Source organism: Gouania willdenowi, chromosome 9 (genome assembly GCF_900634775.1).
Source record: "Gouania willdenowi chromosome 9, fGouWil2.1, whole genome shotgun sequence".
In the NCBI taxonomy this organism is placed as follows: domain Eukaryota; kingdom Metazoa; phylum Chordata; class Actinopteri; order Blenniiformes; family Gobiesocidae; genus Gouania; species Gouania willdenowi.
In genome coordinates this window covers 30059708-30081500 of record NC_041052.1, presented here as the reverse complement: position 1 = coordinate 30081500, position 21793 = coordinate 30059708, and the positions used below count along the sequence as shown (strand labels likewise).

Sequence of the window (21793 nt, the reverse complement as noted above, 5' to 3'; positions counted from 1 at the left end):
TTCTTCTTCTTACATGCCGCCATGTCTCTTCTTCCTCTTCTCATGCGGTGTAATCGTTATTATTGTCCGGCCGTAAACGACGCTCAGTGAAGGATGGTCCGCCCGGACAATGTCAGGGAGAAAATCGGGAGAATGGTGGCCCCGGGAGATTTTTTCGGGAGGTACACTGAAATTCGGGAGTCTCCCGAGAAAATCGGGAGGGTTGGCAAGTATGGTTCAGTCCTGCGGGGGAAGCTGTTCTCTCTTGTTGCTTCTGACTTCCATAGCTGTGCTTTTTTTGTTTATTAACAGTACAACTAGCGACATTTATTTTTTTATTTTTCTTCTAAGTTTTATTCTGAGGGGAGTGTATATTCATAATGCACTCTCTTCGTGTGTTAATCTTTGTAGTGCTTTTGGGCTTGTTTGGTTTTTGCTCAAAACACATTGCTATGTTTGTTAAACTGTATTCTACATTTGGAGCTGCAGACTGGCCTCTTCCACATTAAATGGTTAAACGTGAAGGTGACATACAATCAGTGACGTGCCGTCAGGGTAGGCAAGGTAGGCAGTGCCTACCCAAGGGTGAATTGATATTTTGATTATTTGTTTTAATTATAACTAAATTATGAATTGTAAATTATTTATTTTTTAATTTCCAATAACCTACAGTACCTATAAGTTTGAAAGTGTCTGCATTTTGTGCATTTCATAGACCAAATTACTAAACAGCGCTGTTTCCTGCAACAGCTGCACAGTCTCACTCTGCTGTAAGGCAGAGGGAGGCCACGCCCCCACCCAAAGGCACATTGCTGCTCTGCTTCTCTTCTCATTGCGTGTTTTTACGTGTTTGTGCATGCGCAGTCAGGTCCCCAAGATGACAAACATTTACGTTCAAAGGCAGCGTAGAGAGCTGCCTTTGGATGTAACCGTGCTATGCTAAATGCTTTACGTAAGTTCACAGTACATTAGTGACCATGTGACCGCTGCTGTTACGTTCTCTTGCTAGTGGGCGGGATTACACTACAGTCAGGTTGAAAGCACTAGAGACGATAAAGAAACTTTTTTTTTTGAGGAAAAACGATAGCTTTTAAGAGATGGGAGACCAACACCTGAGTTACCAGACCTTCAGCAAAGGTAAGGTCAGAAAATGTTTCATATTTTTCACAGTGAATGATACAAAAGGAAGGATTGGCTTTGTGGATGCTCCTCACTGAGGCTGTTCCGAGTTGTTGTTGTTGCTGTCTTTTTCTCCGTCTTTCTGTGTTTCCAACACAAACAACGGATGCACTGCCGTCTCATGAGATATGTCTTGTTGGGAGAGTATGGAGGCTATATTAAATAATTGTTTATGTTTCTTATATGGTGTTTTACAATGTTGATTTTGTTAGATGGCTAAATGCTTGTTCATGTGGATCTTGTTGGGTTTTTTCTATCTTATTATGAATTTTATATTTTTATAAGCGCATTGGGATGACTTTGTTGGAAAGTGCGCTATACAAATAAAGTTCATTTGAATTGAATTAACACTTGCCAGCAGAAACATATGAAATTGTCATTGGTGGTCTCGATTTGCAACGTACCTACCCAACCCTAGTGGTCACGGCACGTCACTGCATACAATTCATAATATAATTGGGTTTTATCAGAATCAGAATCAGAATCAGAATCAGAAATGTTTTATTTGCCATGTACAGTTTTGAGGACAGTACAAGGAATTTGACTTGGTGGTTGGTGCACAAAACAAGCAACAAAAAGAAATAAAAGAAATAAAAACAAAACAACAAAGAACAACCCAGCAACAATAATAATAATAATAATGATAAATATAAAGGATGAGGGATAAATAAAGGATAGATAGAGAATAAAGGATAAATAGGATAAATATAAATATATATATATACAGTGCAGCATGGTATCAAGCTGGTGGAGGTGGTGATCGGGTGGTGGGGGGGGGGAGGGGGGTTCAGTGGGTGACTTGGGGTGTGTTCATGTGGATGGTGGCAGAGGGAAAGAAGCTGTTTTTGTGTCTGGAGGTTCTGGTCCTGATGGACCGAAACCTCCTACCAGAAGGGAGAGATTGAAACAGTTTATGACCGGGGTGGGAGGGGTCGGCCACAATCTTTCCTGCACGCCTCAAAATCCTGGAGGCGTACAGGTCCTGGAGGGAGGGCAGATTGCAGCCGATGACCTTCTCTGCAGAGTGGATGATACGCTGCAGTCTGGCCTTGTCCTTGGCCGTAGCTGCAGCGTACCAGATGGTGATGGAGGAGCAGAGGATGGACTGGATGATGGAGCTGTAGAAGTTCACCATCATCTTTGTTGGCAGACTGAACTTCTTCAGCTGCCGCAGAAAGTACATCCTCTGCTGAGCTTTTTTGATAAGGGAGCTGATGTTCAGCTCCCACTTGAGGTCCTGAGTGATGATGGTCCCCAGGAAGCAGAAGTACTCTACAGAGCTCACTGTAGAGTCTCCAAGGGTGAGGGGGGTGAGGGGGGCTGGGTTCTTCCTGAAGTCTGCTATCATCTCCACTGTCTTTAAAGCATTGAGCTCCAGGTTGTTCTGGCTGCACCAGGACACCAGCCGGTCTGTCTCCCACCTGTAGTCAGACTCGTCTCCATCAGCGATGAGACCGATGATGGTCGTGTCGTCTGCAAACTTCAGGAGTTTGACCGACTGGTGAGAGGAGGTGCAGCTGTTGGTGTACAGGGAGAAGAGCAGAGGAGAAAGAACACAGCCCTGAGGAGATCCAGTGCTGATGGACCGGGGAGCAGAGATGGTTTTTCCCAGCTTCACGTGCTGCTTCCTGTCAGACAGGAAGTCTGTGATCCACCTGCAGGTGGAGTCTGGCACGTTCAGCTGGGAAAGCTTGTCCTGAAGGAGAGCTGGGATTATTGTATTAAAAGCAGAGCTGAAGTCCACAAACAGGATCCTGGCGTAGGAGCCTGGGGAGTCCAGGTGCTGGAGGATGAAGTGGAGAGCCAGGTTTACAGCATCGTCTACGGACCTGTTGGATCTATAGGCAAACTGCAGGGGGTCCAGGTGGGGGTCGGTGATGTCCTTGATGTGGGAGAGCATGAGGCGTTCAAAGGACTTCATGACCACAGATGTCAGAGCGATGGGTCTGTAGTCATTAAGTCCTGTGATCCTCAGCTTTTTAGGGACAGGAACGATGGTGGAGGCCTTAAAACAGGCTGGTACGGTGCATGTCTCCAGTGAGGTGTTAAAAATGTCTGTGAACACTGGAGACAGCTGATCAGCACAGTGCTTTAAGGTAGAGGGAGAGACAGAGTCCGGTCCACAAGCCTTACGGGGGTTTTGTCTCCTGAAAAGTCTATTCACATCTCTCTCTTTGATGGAGAAAGGTGTCTCTGTAGGAGGGGGGGAGGAGGGGGGGAAGATAGGGGAGAGAGCCTCTGTAGGCAGCTGGGGTGAAACTGTAGCTTTGATGTGGGGGGTGAAGGTGTTGGAGTGAGGCTGGTCAGAGGTGTGAGGGGGGTTGGAGTCAGGTCTGTCCCATTGTCTGTCAAATCTACAATGGAAGCTATTCAGACTGTTGGCCAGGCAGAGGTCGTTAGCAGCAGCAGGGGCTCTGGGCTTGTAGTTTGTAATTTGCCTGAGCCCTCTCCAGACAGAAGCCGAGTCATTTGCAGAGAACTGATGTTGTAACTTCTCTGAGTACAAACGTTTGGCTCTTCTCACCTCCTTTTCAAACGTGTACTTCGACTCTCTGTACCTGGCTCTGTCTCCACTCCTGAAAGCGACCTCTTTGTCTGCCCTCAGCCCTCTGAGCTTAGCTGTGAACCAGGGTTTGTCATTGTTATAACTCACCCTGGTCTTTGATGGAATGCAGCTGTCCTCACAGAAGCTGATGTAGGACGTCACAGCGTCTGTAAACTCATCCAGAGAACTGTTCGCAGACCTGAAAACATCCCAGTCAGTACAGTCCAAACACTCCTGGAGTTTCTCCACTGCTTCACTGGTCCATTGTTTAGATTCCTTCACCACAGGTTTACAGAGCTTCAGCCTCTGTCTGTATGAAGGAATCAGATGGACCATCAAATGGTCCGATTGGCCCAGTGCAGCACGGGAAACGGCGTGATAAGCACTGCTTAGTGTGGTGTAACAGTGATCCAGTGTCTTCTCCTCTCTGGTCGGACATTTAATTAATTGTCTATATTTGGGGAGATGGTGTGAGAGGTCCCCTTTATTAAAGTCACCAAGCACAATGATAAAAGAGTCCGGGTAGGTCCGCTCCATGCACAGGATCTGGTCGGCGAGTGTGCGCTGTGCCTCGCGCACATCAGCTGACGGTGGGATGTACACGCCAACCAGGATGAATGAAGCGAACTCACGGGGAGAATAGAAGGGTTTGCTGTTGATAATAAAGGATTCCAGGTGAGGAGAGCAGTGCTGGAGGATCACTGTCACGTCGTTACACCAGTTACTGTTCACATAAAAGCAGATTCCTCCACCTTTCTTCTTCCCGGTGAGCTCCGCGTCTCGGTCCGCTCTGTGAAGTTGGAAGCCGGCCAACTGCAGCGCAGAGTCCGGTACCGCTCCACACAGCTCCTATTAAGATAAGTACATGGAATATCTGGGGATCTAATAATATAGTAAAGAGGAAGGCTGTCCTAAATTAATTTTAAAAAGACAAGATTCAAATAGCCTTTCTCCAAGAAACACATTTGAATGATGAAGAACACAAGAAATATCGTAGGGAATGGGTTGGTCAAATTTTCTTCTCATCACACTCAACAAATAAGAGAGGCTTATCTTATTGTACAAAAATCTTCCATCTTCAGCCTCTTTTAAAGACACCGAAGAAAGGTTTGTTTTGGTTAAAGGGGTACTACAAAGTCAAACTATTGTATTAGGTAATGTTTATGCCCCCGATATTCAGGATGAAGCATTTTATGCATCATTACTTAGCCATCTAGCTGATATGGACTGCCCTAACATCATAATTGGGGGTGATTTTAATTGTGCGCTATCGCCAATGATGGATAGACTCCCCTCTAATGCAATACATCCAAAAATGCTAAGGCTGTTTTAAATATCAATATGGAACTCAATCTGGTAGACATATGTAGGCATTATAACCCACTTTCAAAACAATATACATTTCACTCTCAGCCCCACCTATCTGTTTCACGTATTGACTACATTTTTATTTCTAGTTGTCTTCTGTGCTTAGTTGAACACGCAGACATAGGCCTCATTGCTCTTTCAGACCTTGCTCCTGTGGTAATAGCAATACAACCTCCTAGACCGAGTGAATGCTCATTCTCATGGAGAATGAATGCAACCCTACTTATGGATGAAAAATTCATCAAATATTTGACAGACTTATTTTTAGAAATTAATGATAAAAATGGAGCTGCTCCAAGAATTGTGTAGGATACATATAAAGCTTATATGAGGGCTATGATTATATCCTATACAAGTCAAAGGAAGAACGAGCGAGCTGCCAAACAACTGGAAACAAAACGTTTTTTTTTCTTCGAATTGGCTAACAAACCAAATCGCCTTTTAGCACGCTTAGCAAGGAATGCCCCTATCAAATCCTATATATCAGCTTTACAGAATGAAAATCAACAAAGACAAACTAATCATCATCAAATTAATGAGAGCTTCAAAATATTTTACACTAAACTGTACAGTACTGAGATTGATGAGGAGAGACTTGGGGCCGGAAGCCTTTTAGATCACTTATGTTTTCCACAAATATCAGAGGATCAGTCTGACCTTTTGGAATCACCTATCTCCATATTAGAAATAGATCAGGATAGAAGTTATGTCCACTCTTCAGTCGGGGAAATGTCCTGGTGAAGATGGCTTCCCAGTCAAGTTTTTTAAAGTGATGAAGGGGAAAATTAACAAACGTCTGTTAAGGGTCTTTAATAATCCACTTTAGGAGTCTGTGCTCCCTGACTCCATGTATAGGGCTAACATAACACTAATAGCAAAGAAGAATACAAATCCAGAGCTATATGCTCTTATATACCAATCAGCCTTCTTAACATGGATAACAAAATACTTTCCAAAATACTGGCTCTTAGGCTGGAAAATGTTGTAAAGCAATTGTTGATGGAGATCAAACAGGATTTATCTGGGGTCAAAACGCCTATCACAACACTAGACGCCGACTTCATATTATTCATCATCTTAATACTAATAAAAATGCCGGGTGCTGTTGTTTCTATGGATGCCGAAAAGGCATTTGATAGAATTGATTGGGAATATGACAAAACCCTGAGGAACAATTGGCACCAAACCACATAAAATTTTACTGTACGCTGATGTACAGAATATTCTTTTCACATTAACAAAACCCTTTCAATCATTAATAGCTTTAACTACTTGTTTAAAAGAATTCAGCCTAATATCTGCATATAATGTCAATTTTGATAAGTCAGAAATAATGATCCTCGATAATGACAAAAACAGAACCACCTTATATTCAGCCTTTTTGTTGGGCTCCATCTGGGTTGCCACCCAGCTCAATCAGTTATATTCAGAAAATTTTACTCCTCTGGTTAAAAGTGTCCAATAATTGTTAACAAGATGGAAAAGTCTCCCTGTGTTGTTCCTGGGTAAAATCAACCTCATCAAAATGACAGTACTTCCAAAAATAATATATGCCACATCAATGTTGTTTGTAAATTTAGGTACAAATGACATTACAAATATAAACAAAGCACTTATCAGTCTTTATTTGGAATGGCAGGAAACAAAAGGTTCACTCAGCAAGATTACAACTTCCAGGGGAGCAAGGCAGATGGGGCCTCCTAACATAGAATACTATGTGCTATGTTTACAAGCCAGGATTATCTCTGCGTGGGTGAATGGAAGCACAGACTCCCCTTGGTTAGACATTGAATAATTTTTATGTAAACCCCTCTCTCCTGTGAACCTATACTGGGTAAAAGCCTGAAGGAAATTCCACACACAGCAAAGAATAACCCTTTGATAACTAGTGGGCATGGAAGAAATATGTGAAAATATTCAGTAACACTCATCCTCTCTCATTTGAGTCATTGAAGGATCAGTATCATATATCAAAAAAAGACTTTTACAGGTCAGGCACTTGGTGTATATGAAGAACTCATTGGAAATCCCAAACGACTCACACTTACTGGATACATTTTTTATAAAGTGTAAGCAACAAAGACACTTCATATCAACATTCTATTCTGAGATATTCAGCTTGAACCTGAGTCCTGGTGTACTTTGCTTAAATGTGTAATAGATGATGATTTGTGGGATGAGATCTTACAACTGCCTTCCAGAATTTTGATTTGCAACAGATATAAAGAATTGCTGTATAATATATTGCACTATATTTACATCTCTCCGCATATCTGTATAGAACATGAACCTCCCCAAATTGCCCGAAATGTAAATCTTGCATAGCATTAGGTTGCACTGTTTGTGGGAATGCAAAAAAATCCAAGCATTCTGAAAGGCAGTATGCTTAAGTGTTAGCAAAGCAACAGGTCTACAGGCGTCAGTAAACCCACTTATGTGTCTGCTTGGATAATTCCTGCCTCTCCTAAAAACAATGAAAATATAATCCAGTTGCTTTTAATGCTAGCAAGAAAAACTATAAAGTGGGTTGGAGAGGACCCCTCTTCAATCTCTGTGTGGAAATCTCTGATCTCAGAGGTTGTGACTTTGGAAAAAAACTTTTGTACATTGCATCAATGGAAGGACTCATTTTTTTCTGCAAGAATGGAGGAAGCCACTGGAACTTTTAGGACTCGATTATAATCTGGATTTAAATTGGTAACTTCATTTGATTTTTTTTTTTTTTTTTTTTTAATCATTGAACAGAGGACACGGGTTTGATTTGGGTTTGAAGATGAGCATATTGGTAAGTGTCACCATATAGTATGGGCAAATACATAAATGTGGCATTATTTCAGTGTGCTATTGATGCCACATACTTTATCATTTGGGCCAGTCTCGCAGCTCTATTATTGTTGTTGTTGCAGTATTCATGTTTGTTCACTGTGTAATGTTTGTGTATTTGTTTCTGTGAAAACTAAAACTGTAATAAACAGAATACACAAACAAACAAAAAAAATATCGTATTAAAGCGGTATTTAAAAAAAAAAAAACAGAAGTCTTTTTGACTCTTTTTTAGTTTTGTAGATCTTTGTTGAGTGTTTTAAAGCATCACTGAATGACTTCTTTCAAAATGATGATGTGGTTTCATGAGAGTGCATCTGCTGCTTAAGCCAAGCCTGCTGCTTAAGCCAAGCCTGCTGCTTAAACTTGGTCGGTAGCTGGTTTGTGCCACGGACTGTGTTACTATGGTAACGAAGGTGTTTTCTCTTTGATGAAACGGGTTAATGGAACCAGACTCTCAGGTTAAACCTGGACTTAAAGGTCCCGTGTCATGCTATTTTTCACCCATCTCCATTTGTTCTAAGAACTCTAAAAACATAGTATTTGAGGTTTATTTTCCCAAACTCGCCGGTTTTCCAGGATTTTAGCCTCTGAAATTGATGATATTCATGAGTGGGTGTGTCTACACACGGGACACTGACTTCCTCCTCCCCACACGGTGACGTATGGCCAGAGGACGGCACGCCCTCCTCCCACCCACTCCGTAGCCAAGCTCATGCTGCTTTATAGACACGAGACAGAACGTGGGGGCGGGGCATTCACTAGTACAAACATAGACTGTAGAAAATAACTCTGAACTGGGTTTGATGAAATACCTCTCTGGCTCCGACCAGGTTAGGTGTTCAGCCTAAGTTACCATAGTGATTTAGCACAGTAAGACATTAGCCAGCATCATAGTATAGAACAAACTGAATATATCCTGGAGTTAGAAAGAAAAGAGGAAATACAGCTTCAGAATACAGGACGCTTGTGTGTCTCTGTTTATTTGTTTACTAATGTTTGTTTTTTGACAACGTGTTTGTTTGTGCTTCTCAGCACTGGCGGCAGTCTCTGCCAGATCGGAGGTGGAGCTGGTGAAGAAGGCGACCTGCTCTGAGGTCCACATTCAAATAGGACGTCAGTACCTACTGATGGGAGCCAGCAGCGCAGAGGTCAAAGGTCAGGGCGGCCTCAGGTCAGCCCCGCCCCCCTCACACTTCACCCCCGTTGTGAGTCAGTTGTGGTCAGGTGTTGTGCGTCTTCTCTCAGGTACCGCCTGGCACTGGACTCTGACGCCGTGCTGGAGGCGTTGCCCTCAGACTGTAGTTCTACTGAGTGTTCGGATTACAACTCCCTGCTGGACGATTTCATTACAGACCTGCAGCTCTTTGCCTGCTGAGGAAGAGGAGGAGCATGTTTGTAGTTCCACTCTAACGTGTAGTGTACGGGAACTAACACAAAATACAGCAATGATCATTAAACAATTGGAAAATAATTTTCCTTCATTCATTCATTCATTCATTCATTCATTCATTCATTCATTCATTCATTCATAGCTCTATCTGCAACTTTCCAAAGTCATTTGGAATGAAACATTTTCCCACAAACAAAAAGAGCCACAAAATAATTTCCTTCAAAGAAAAACCAAAACATTCACATGTGACAAAAAAAGCATTAACTATAACATTGAAAACATTCAAAGCAAAAACAAGAACTATATGAAAAATCGATTGAATTTTTGTGGTGCAGTAGAAGATAATGCTCGGTTTTGTGCTGTGTGATGCTCACATTTGTCTTCATGGGCTACTGAAGCTGGATAAATATATTCTGGATCAGTATATGATGATATCTCTGCGTTAGCTTCACCTAACCAAACTTTTTCTGTCAGAGAGCCCCAGTCCTTTGAAGCAGGATATAAATAGGTTCAGTAACCCCGGTAATTTCTACCTGACTACGTGTGCACTCCTGCGAGAGGGATGGAGATTGCAGCATCAGACCAATCACAGAGAAACTGTGTAGAGCAATTTATGTCAGAAGTGAGGAATAATTCTTTAAAAATATGAAGAATTAAAACATAATTCAGACCAAACACAACACTGTTGCTGCAGAAAAAGCAGGAAGGAAGGAACACAGGCAGGAAATTGAGTGTTAATGCTTAGATTAGTGAGATTATACAATATTAATTGATGGAGAATAAACAGACACTGATCATTTTCACTTTATTGAGACACAGACCTTGTCTGTGGTTCTGATGCTGCATTCATACAACTCAGCCTTCATCATAATGTCAAGTCAGTCTGCTTTATTGTTGAATCCACTACGTGCACAAGACATGGACAATCGAAATTACTGTTCTCTCTGCCCCAAACATTTACAAAAACAAAAACATGACAATGTAGAATGTATAAATTATAAAGGCAAGACAACAACAACACAACAAGTATTTACAATATTTACAGTGAGAGTGCAGATATGAATATGAAAATAAATATATATGTAGCTCAAAAGCTTCCTGGCACTCTTTGGTCCACAAACTTTCAATCCCCTGCTTGGACCCTGATGTACTGGTGGCGTTCAGGCAGGTGTTGACTATGTCATGTAAAGGGCCTGCCAGTTGAGAAAACCCTTTTATGAACCGGCGGTAATAACTACAGAAACCTCGGAATGATCTTAAATCCTTCACTGTACAGAGAACTTTCCACTGCTGTACTGCAGCTATTTTCCTAGGACCAGTCCCTATGCCCTCAGTCGAAATCTGATGACCTAGGAAGCACACCTCAGACCATACCTTTCAAGTTTTGGATTTGAAAATAAGGGAAATTTTCTGGCGCCCACTACGAGCCGTCCCACCTGCCCAACCAAGCTCCAGTATCCCTTATATTTTAAGATAGGTGTACAATAAATCTAAAATACCCACTTGTCAACCACTTACTAAATACAATTATGTGATTAGAATCTGGTAGGTCGACCTTTATAAACACTGAAATGCTTTGAACATTCCTACTAGGGCTGGGCAATATGAACCAAAACTTATATCTCAATATATTTTCTCAAAATGGTAACATATGATATAAATCTAGATAATTTTATCAAATAAAGTCTGACCAGAAAAACAATTCTGGGTTAAATTTGCTGATGCAAAATGCCACACAGGCTCATTTATTAACAAACAGCTGCACAATATGTGCACTCATTAATCATCCAACTGAGCTTTACATTCTGTTCTAAGAAGTAAAAGCAGCGACTCCTAAAACTAGTATTTTGATACATAAGCTATGATATTGTAGGGAACCAAACCCTCCAAGTTGATCTTTGACTTAGCACACTAGTTTCACCAGTCAATGGAGTCAGAGAGTCTGTCTCCTACTGTGAAATGCAAACATGCCCCACAGGGGGATCTTCTCCCTCTTCCTGCCCGAACAAAAGAACAGAAGAATCCAAGAACAGTTTTCCTCCTATATCACCTCTCTGCTACATTACGATCAAAAGGAAACAGTCAGTCAATGTTTACATGCTAAGTTTTCAAACTCTGGGCTCCGACCCCCTGCAGATGTTGTCACCTCCAGAACCCAAACCACTGGTCACACAGGATGTTGGAATAACACTAGCTCTCCTGCTCAAAAGAGAACAAAGAACATGTGCTTGACTGGAAAGTCACAAAAGAAAGGATTATTGTTACGGGTTCCTGCAGAAATTGAAATTGCAAATAGTATCTGTCCTATGCCACTCTTTTCATGTAATTCAATAACCAACAGAATGCTATTTTAAAATGTTTATCATTTAAAAGGTGCTTGAAATACTAGAAAACATCACAAAGCTTAGTTCAAGGTACTGAATGTTAACCATATGATAAAGAAAATTCCTTAACCCGAATTTTGACATTCAGGTTTATTAAGTACTAACTATGCTATTTTTCAGCAGTGTCTGGTATCTAACTGTTTCATTATAGATGATATATTAAGATATGATGTTGAAAAGATGTTTTGAAATATGTGGAATTAATTATTAGGCATTCTTTTATGTTTAGGAACTCCCTCTGTTGTCTATGTCATTCCACTACACACCCACACTTGAGACACACCCACAAGCTGAAAGCAGACATTGACCAATCACCGATATGATCTCAGAATGATCAACCAAGACACCTCCTCCAAAAGGCGTCTCCAAATTCTTTTAAAAAAAAGACTCGCTGCCCGAAACTTTAGTTTTGGGACGCTGGCGTTTCATACTCAACGCGTTTCCCTTCCCCACCTTTTCACTTATTTCATTTTATTTTTAGTTGAAACAGTTAGATTTTTGGAATGAACAGCTGCTTGGTTCGGACGAGTCCAGCATCTAGTGACGTGCGTAACAGCCGAAAGAAGCCCGGCCTGCGACCCATTGGGGTAAGCCACGAGCCATTCTCTAACCTAGCTGCGAAGGCCAGAACTGCCTGGATCGGCTGAAGGGGCTACACTCTGTTGAAACGCAACAGAACTCAACGGTGGCACGTCCTGCTGCATTGCTTCAAACAGCACCTCCAGGTCCAACCCTGACATCATCTTCAAGGTACCTGAATGAACTTTCATCAGCAACTTCATCCACAATAGATCACATCCATACTTCCATAACTACAAACTTACACACACTCACAACATGTTCCACACACAGTTCATCTCATTCATGTTTGTTCGTCTCCCCTGTCTGTCTTCCTCTCTTTGTTATGAGCTCTCTTTATGATTTTATTCTTTGATTTTATGATCTTATTATTCGAATATGTATCCTGCATTTTTATTCAATATTTAGTAGACTAGAATTCTCCTAGAATAGTGATTTCACTTTATTACATATAATCCTCACTTTTATTAGCCTAGAAATGCATTTTATCATGATTTAATTATCCCATTTCAATTGATATTTTGACTGTGTTAATTGTTGACTTTTGAATAAAAGGTTAAACATAATCTTTGATTCCTCTGATTCATTAAAGCTGTGATTATGGTGTAGATGTTGCTGTTAGAATTCACTTTCCCCTGGTTTCACATTGATGAGTCTAGTCTAAAACTTAGACATATTTCTCCTGTTAAAAGGAGTGGCACCCCGCAAAATTTGAAGTAATATTAATAATCATAATTAATATTCTTAGTTATATAACCCATTAATAATAACTCATCCTCCTACAATATATATATATATATATTGATATATGACATAATATAGTTTTCTTTATCGCCAAAATAGAAAACTTGATACATTTTGAATCACGATATATCACCCAGCTCTAATTCCTAAATTATAAAACAGCCTAAATAAAAACATAAATGTGTATATGAAGCACATGTGTTTATTTAATATACTTACAGTTAATAAAAAAGTTAACACGTTGCATATTTACTGTTAATTTCACGTTGCTTGTCTTTAAGTTAGACAATAACATTTTATTTTATTACATACTGTATTTTCTTATAATTTCTCATGCTCACTCGTGGTTCTCTGGTATTCACTAATGACTTATTAGACACATTTATTACAGATTTTACATCCTTTAACACTTTTTAAAGCAGTGTAAATTTGTGGAGCTTGTGATTGGCTGATTTTTCATAGTGACTTACGTCGTTCCTTTCGTTGTGGTAGACGCTAAAATCTCAGTTATTAATCTAACAGAACGTGTCACTGTGTCACATCTTGCTACTCTTTAGGAAGATAAACTCTCTGTCACATTTTCCAACCAGTTTTTTTTTTTTTTCACCGGAACGTCTTCATTCATCCATCTCTTTTCTGAGTTGTTTCCAGGTTTGTTGTCGCTGTCTGCACTAACCTCGCGGGAATTGCCACCCAGGCCATTTCAGGTGGCAGTTCTCGCGAGTCTAGTGACGGCGTTCAGTTTAGTAAGGCATCTTTTAGTTATTATTACATTAAAATACGGGATATTTATGGGAAAATGCTAATACGGGAGATGGTGGGAAAGAGGGGTAAAATACAGGAGTTTCGCGGCCAAAAACGGGATACTTGACAGGTATGCCTCAGAATGCAAAAAGTCACTTTTCCACCTTAACCTTCAGTCCGGTTTCATTCAGTCTCTGTAGCACTTTCTCAAGCCTCACTAGATGATCCTCAAATGACTCTAAAAACACCAAAATATCATCCAGGTAGACAAGCATGATCTGTAACACCAAGTCACTCATTGTAACCTGCATGGGTTGCAGAAAAGTGGCTGGCCGGTTGCATACTCCAAAAGAGAACTGAGAATACTCGTACAGCCCAAAAGGTGTTGTGAAAGCGGTCTTATGCCTATCATCTTCATTTATAGCAACCTGGTGATGTCCACTAGCGAGATCAATAGTCAAAAAGAACTGTGCACCATGCAGAGCATCAAAACACTCATCAATCCGTGGTAATGGGAAAGCATCACGTCGAGTCTTAGCGTTTAGCTTTCTATAGTCCACACACAGTCGCAGACTGCCATCAGCTTTCCTAACTAGGACCACTGGAGAAGCGTAAGCGCTTGTGCTTTCCTGGATAACACCCTTCTTAAGAAGCTTTTTGATGTGCTCTCTAACCTTGTTATACTGTGTCGGTGGAATGCGGCAGTTTGTTAGGCACTTCCTGAAAGTCAAGGTCTGATGTCTGCCTTCCTTTCTGGCCTACCGTGATTTCTTCCTGATCAGGTGATATACGCTGGAAGCGTACCTTGGTCTGATCTTTGTCAACCAACTCCACCTGAGACAAAATGCCTAACCTGGTCCGGGGACGCAACCACACATCCTCCTGAGAGAAGTTCACTACCTGTACAGGGAGCAAAGGTTTAGTGGCCTTTACTAATGTTGGAAGAACATCAAGAGCACCTGGCAATGGGGTCTTTGCTGGCTCCACCAACAGACAGGTGTTATCATCAAACGTGGGTTAGGGGCCCTTTGCATAAACTGTGGCTACAGAACTAGCAAGTACTCTGACTACATGTCTGCTTGCAAGCCTCGCTGTAGTTGTCTTTTCGAGCACCTCACGTCTGTACTCATTGAAACACTTACCCCAATATGGATCCCGCTCCCCCTTAAGAGTTGTGTCAAACTCCGCTGTAACCAACTGCTTGCATCTCTTTATTATGTTCATCCTAATGAGACCCTGCGCTGCTTCCTGATGACTCTGTGTCCGTGACTGGTTTAACTTTTTGCCCTCATCTCCCGCCTCCTCTTGGATATGATCTCTAACAATTAGGAACCCGCACTCTGGTATGTTCAGCCCCATAGCTTCCATGTCATGTTCAACATACCCAATGTAGGGGATTGGCAAAGAATTTGCTGCAGTTAGTTTTAACCACTTGGCTACAGGAAATACATTCTCCTCACTACCTAACAGCTGCTGTTTGAAGAAAGACTCAGAAATGGTGCTAGCCTGACTTCCTGTATACAACAGGCATCAAACTGGAACCTCACCAATCTTGACTGCAACTTCCCTACATTTACCCACAGCCCTCTCCATAAACCTCTCATGGCTAAGAGTCTCAGAGCCTGTAGCCTCACCTCGGATTGCCTGACTCTTGGCAACCGAGGAAACTAGTTTTCCTGAACAGATGCACTTGTAGCAGAAGGCTGGCCTCCTGACCTGCGCTGCATACACTCCCTTCAAATGTGCCCCACCCCTTTACATTTAAAGCAAATGAGCTTCCCCATCTTCTGTAAACATGGGTTTAAGTTTAGGCCTACCACCCATGTCTCTGTGAGGTTTCTTCCTGAAAGCAAGGCCCTCCTTCAATGCAAAAGTTAGCTCTCCTATAGTTTTTCTCTGTTCAGTGACCACCCAAACAATGAAATCTAGAGTGGTAGACTGCTTTTCCTGGGGGTGACCAGGATGTTGACTCTCTCCACTGACACTGTCACCTACTACCTTCCAGCTCTTAGCACTCTTAGTGTTACATGGCTTGTCTTCAATGGACCAGGCAATAGCTTCCTCGCGCACATCAAACAAAGTAAACTGGGGGTTATCTCTAACCATTTTACGCAGTTCACGCCTAAGAGAAGAATCCCTCACACCCTCTATGAACTGGTCTCTGACTGCAATTTTAGCATCTGCCACCGCATCAGGATTTTGTTTTAGGGCTAAATGTAAAACATGGGAGAGTGCATGGAAGTAAGCCTGGAAATCCTCATGCAGCCAGACGAGCAGCTCACTAGGCCCAGTAGGCTCCCCATCTATGCATAGCCTTATCTCTTCTAGGGCAGACCCTCTTAAAAGATGCAGAATGAAATCGACCCCATCTTCAGAACTTTGCCCCCGAGCCCTGATCACCCGCTCAACCTCTTCGATGAACTCATCAACTGAGCATCCATCCTTGATTGGATCTCCACTAAAAGGCTGGATTTAGCGTTCTCTGGGCACATAAACATAGGACCGATGGCTTAAGGTGGCGATAGTCTCCATAGCTTTTTCATGTTTTTCACTCAGTTCTGAAAGCTGTCTTTGTAACTGTTCAATTGCATCCAATCCTGCAAATGGTTCTTGCTCGTCGTCGGACATGATGGAATGCTTTGTGTTGACTTAGCTCAACTCCAGTGACTTGAAATCCTACAGGTAAGGTCGTGGTGATGAGTGCGTTGTCCTCCAATCGTGCCCTCAGTGCAGTCTGAGATCCCGGAAGAATCGTCTCAGAACCTCCACTGCAACTCCAGTCTGGCCTCCTCCTTGTCTCGGATCCTCTGCAGCACCGGAACGGTACCTTTCCACTCCAGTTGTTTATGCACCTGACAAATCTGGCCTGGACTACTGTTAGGTATTTGCAAGTTTTTTTGTGTTTATTATATTATACATTCATATGACTTTAAGACATTGTTCTTTTTATTTCTTGGTCATAAGGTAGTTTTTAGTTGTGATTAAATCACCTCTTCTTTATTTTTATACTGTTTTCCAATTTGGGGATTTTTTTGTTTCAGGCGCTTGAAAAGCCTACGGCTCCGCCTATAAATAGGCTGGGCCTGGAGTGCGCGCTCTCTCTCTCTCGCTCATTCACCTGCAGACGTGGAGTTCGGCGGAGGTCTGTTCCTGCTCCTCCACCTGCGCTTCTCTTTTTGGGGTTTAGGTATGTTTTGTTTGTTTCTGATGGGACCGGCTGTCCTGTTTTCGTTTTCAGTTGGTTTTCAGGAGTAGATTGGGTTTTCTTTCTTAGTTTGGATGTGGTACTGGCTTCTACGGCCCTGTATAGGGTTGGCTTAGTACCGCATCTTTTTCTTCTTTTTGGCCGGCCCATCAGGTAAACTTTGTTTAAAGTTCATTAGTTTAAGGATATGGGATGGTTTGGGGTTTTTTGTGTCCTTTATTTGTGTTTAACATTATTCTGTTCTTCAGGTTCCTGAGCTTTCTTCTTTTTTTTTTTTTTGGAGAAGTAAAATAATAGTTAACAGTTATGAATAAAAGTTATAAAATCCTAATTGTTTTCCCGTGTCCTTCCTAATGTGTTTATTCCCTTTTCGGGGTGTAACAACTACTCTATTCCCAAATGTTCAAAAATTTAAAAAAAATCTCCAAATAATTAAGGACCCCACTCCTGGTACCAAAATTTGTAGGCTAGTGAAATGTAAAATAACACCAGACACAAAACTAGATCTCTGGATCTTTTATTCCTTGACTGCTCAAAGAAAGAGGAGCAGTGTTAAATAAATTTGAAATTTTGTTTTTTTTTATTATCACAAAAGCATGAAATACACTTAACCCATAAATTTCAGTGCGTCAACGTTCTAATGTGATAGTCGTGCATAAACAACTGTAGTTGTTGTCCCTCAAGAAATACACACAACCACATAGTTAACACATGTTCACACTAACAGCAGATATTATAATACATCAGTATATTGTCGTGAGCACTTGGGGACTGTTCTCTCACCCAAGGGGTTGATGGGTAGGAGGTGTGATTTTACGCCCTATATAATGTGTTGGTGCGCTTTGTATCATTTTTCGTGTGATGCTGCTGAACTGATTAAAAAGCTGTACTAACCTCCACCTGAGTAGTTCCTCATCCTGCCACAATATAAACTTTATATACTCACAGTAGTGAGTAGTTTTTTTAGCTTGCTGGGCTAGTTCCACATACTCTTGTCACTGCAGGGCACAAGCACCATTTTCTCTGTAGACAGTCTTTCCCAGCAAAGAACCCACACGCAGATGCTCCAGTAAGCTCTTCTTCTTCTGCTTCCTGTGGATTCCTGCATTGCTTCACCACACGGGGCACAGCGCCCCCCGTGGCACCACTGTGAAATGTCAGTTTCCCACTCGGCTACATATAAATATAACTATGATATACTGTATTACAGTAGTGCAGAGCAGTCTGATTCTGCAAAAAGTGGCTGGTATAAACTGTTATTCCAGAGTTATTGTGTGCAGAGGGGGGAGAGGGGGCAGTGCACGGAGGGAGTTGAGATTTCTGACTGCCTGGGGCAAGAAGCTGTCTCTCAGTTTGCTGGTCCTGGCCTGGAGACTTTGCAGCCTCCTCCCATATGGCAGCAGACTGAAAAGGTTGTGTAGTGGGTAGGTGGGGTTACCATAATACAGAGGGCTTTGCGGGTAAAACGAGAGGGGTCCACCGCGCCAGCGGCACCCTCAGCAAAGGCAAACCCCGGGGAACCAGGCCAAGGCACCCAGACCGGCCGGCGGAGCAAACCACCGCAACACCCCGCCACCCAACAACCCAGGACGCAAGCGCCGCCCCCAAGAGTAGCCACCCCCAGCGCCACCCCCACCCCGGACCCCCCTGTCCCGAAGCCATGAACCCCACCTCCCCAGGCCCCCAGACGAGCCAACCCCCAAGCTACCCACCCGGCGCAGCAATGCCCGCCCCCCAAGCGAAGGCCACAGCCCCCCCCCACCAGCATCCTGGGCCGACAGGAGCCCCCCACGCCAAACCCAACGGGTGAGCAGGCGCAGAGCGAAGGCAGAGGAGGGGGGAGGACGAGACAGGGGGACAGAAAGCAAGAGGAAAGAGTGGCAGAGAAACACGCAGGCCCCCAGCCCCAAGGGCCACCCAGACGTGCACGAAGGGGGCAGGAGAGCAACACCAAACTGCCCAGGGACCACAAGAGCACCTGAAAGGGACGCACGACCCAGCAGAGGCACCCAAAACACCCCAGCAACCCACTCAAGCCACCCAGGTCAAGACCACCCCACAAGCCCATGGAGGTCCAGGACTACAGTTAGATCAGTGTGTTAGTAAAGAGTGGTGCTGGCAGTTCCTTGCAGGCTAGATCATCAGGCTGAAAAAATCAAGATTCAATGCAATTAGAAAAGGAGTCCAACGCTCCTCAAAGCAGGTTATTTTATTTTTTCTGAGAGCAGACATCTTTTCCATGGAAATAAATTCTATGAGGAGATTTCGCCATTGGTTTATGTTTAAGGATTTTTTATCTTTCAAATTCACTAATATTGTTTTTTTTTTGCTATGGCGAGTGCCGCAAGGATGGATTGTGATTGGTTTGCTGAAAGATCAAGCATAGTCAGGTCTCCTAACAGACATAGATTTGGAGATAGAGGAATCCTGTAGTCCAAAATAAAGGACAGTTTTTCAGTGATTAGAAACCAAAACTGTTGAACTGGCGAACAAAGCCATAAGGCATGTAAATATGAATCAGCTGTTCCCTGGGTGCACTGAGAGCAGATGTCTGCTACGGAGAAGCCCATTTTATACATTTTCTGTTGGGTAATGTGGGATCTGTGGAGGACCTTGCATTGAATTAGCTGTAGGTTTGTGTTTTTAGTCATCTTAAAGGTATTGCAACAAATTTCTATCCAGAAATCGGTGTTTGTGGTGATTGAGAGTTCAGCTTCCCATTTAGCGATTGGTAAGTGATTAGAGTTAGTGTTCAAGAGTACTCTGTATATTTTTGAGAGGTTTTTGTTTTTGTTGAGATTTTTTTTATATATATGGCCAGTTCTGGAGGTTGCAAGGTGATTAAATCTATTGCCGTATTTTTCTTAATTGTCTCTGTTACTTGTAAGTACTGAAGAAAATTACTTTTATTTATATTGAATGTTTGGGTTAGATTGTTATATGTCCTGAGCTTATCATTTTCGAAGAGGTCTAGGAGATGAATAATTCCGCTCTCTTCCCATGTTTTTAGATAGAGCGGTGTTTTTCTGTTTCTAAAGTCAGGGTTGTGCCAGATTGGAGACAGCATGCTAGTTTTTAATTGAACATTTGTAATGTCCAGGGCTTTCCACCACGCAGTCAGGGTGGAAGCAATCAGTGAGTTTTTAAAGCAGTTATGATGTTTGAGGGTTGCAGTGATAAAAGGGAGATCAGAGAGTTTAATATGTTTGCAGTCTAGCTGTTCTATTTCTAGCCAAGTGTTGTAGTTTTCTTTTGGTTTTAGCCATTCTGTTAAATATGGAATTTGGTTTGCTAGGTAATAATGTGTGAAATTAGGGGCTTCCAACCCACCCTCGCTTTTATTTTTTGTAGGGTTGAAAGGCTCATTTTTGTTTTTTTATTCCTAGCATAGAATTTTGTAATTGCAGAATCTAATCTTTTGAACCATTGCGTTGGTGGTTTCAGCGGATCATAGAGAACAGATAGTTTATTTTAGGTAAGATTTTCATTTTAACTGAGGCTATTCTGCCAAGGAGTGAGATGGGGAGATTGTTCCATCTCCGCAGGTCTTCTGTGACTTTATCCAACAGTGGGTCTAGGTTCAGTTTAATTAATTCATTTAGGTTTGGTGATATATTTAAGCCTAGATATTTATTTGTATTTGTGGGGGAGGGGTATTGTGGGTTTTGGGTTGCTGGATTCCATGATTTTTTTGTTAATGGAAGGATTGATGATTTTGACCAATTAATGGAATAGTCTGATAATTTAGAGAAGCTGTTTATTAGTTTAAATACTTCTTCTAATGAGGATTGGGGTTCTTCCAAATAAAGATTAATTTTGTGTTCTGAAATTGACGAGTGGATTCCTTTAATAACAGTATTCTGACAAACAGCTGCTGCGAGAGGTTCAACAAATATTGCAAAAAGCAAAGGTGAGAGTGGGCAACCTTGTCTGGTTCCCCTCTGCAGTGTGAAGCTTTGGGATGTTATTTTGTTTGTGGTTACTGAGGCCTTAGGTTTAGAGTATAGGGTGGAGATCCATTGTATGAATGATTCTCCAAAGCCAAATTTGCCAAGGACATCAAGGAGGAATGACCAGTTGACTCTATCGAATGCTTTTTCTGCGTCTGGTGACAAGATTATTGTTTTCTTTTTAGAGTTCTGTGCCATGTTGATCAAATTAAACAGTCTTCTAACATTGTCTGTGGAGTGTCTATTTTTAATAAATCCTGTCTGGTCTTGGTATATAATTGACTGTACTACTTTCTCTAACCTGGAAGTGAGTGCTTTGGAAATCATTTTTATGTCTGTGTTAATAAGTGAGATGGGACGGTAGCCTGTAACATGGGGTTTTTGTCTGGTTTAAGTAATAATTTAATGTTTGCTGTATTCATGTGACCTCCTACGTAACCTTTATTTTTAATCTGTTACTACTCTGAAAAAGAGCTGAGCCAGCATTGACCAGAAGTGTTTTAGGAATTCAGCAGGGAACCCATCTGGACCGGGTGCTTTGCCTGTTGACATGCTATCCAAAGCATTTTGTAGTTCTTGTAAAGTTAATGGTGAGTCTAAGGTGGTTTTCTGCTCTATGGTGAGCTGTGGTAGGTTTAAGTTATTGAAGAAGGTTTTAATATCTTCAGGGTCAGGGTTTAAGTTTGATGAGTATAGGTTTTGATAATAATCATGAAAAACCTTATTAATGTCAATCAATCAATCAATCTTTATTTGTATAGCGCCAAATCATAACCAATGGTATCTCAAGGCACTTTACAGTAGAGCAGTCTTAAGGACGGACTCTTCATTTTATGGATACACACATATGCATATATACGTATATACACATACATATGTATCCCACACCCAACATGAATT

The 21793-nt window shown here is 41.9% G+C and overlaps 1 protein-coding gene across 1 annotated transcript in view; it reads left to right on the top strand.

Moving 5' to 3' along the window:
• Positions 1 to 9339, top strand: part of c5 (complement component 5) — a 103555-nt gene extending 94216 nt beyond the window's left edge. The window contains exons 41-42 of the mRNA XM_028458185.1: positions 8930 to 9068; positions 9143 to 9339. Coding sequence (XP_028313986.1) covers positions 8930 to 9068; positions 9143 to 9272 — 269 coding nt within the window. The 3' untranslated portion in view covers positions 9273 to 9339. The remainder of the gene's footprint in view (positions 1 to 8929; positions 9069 to 9142) is intronic.
• The last annotated feature ends 12454 nt before the right edge of the window (positions 9340 to 21793 follow it).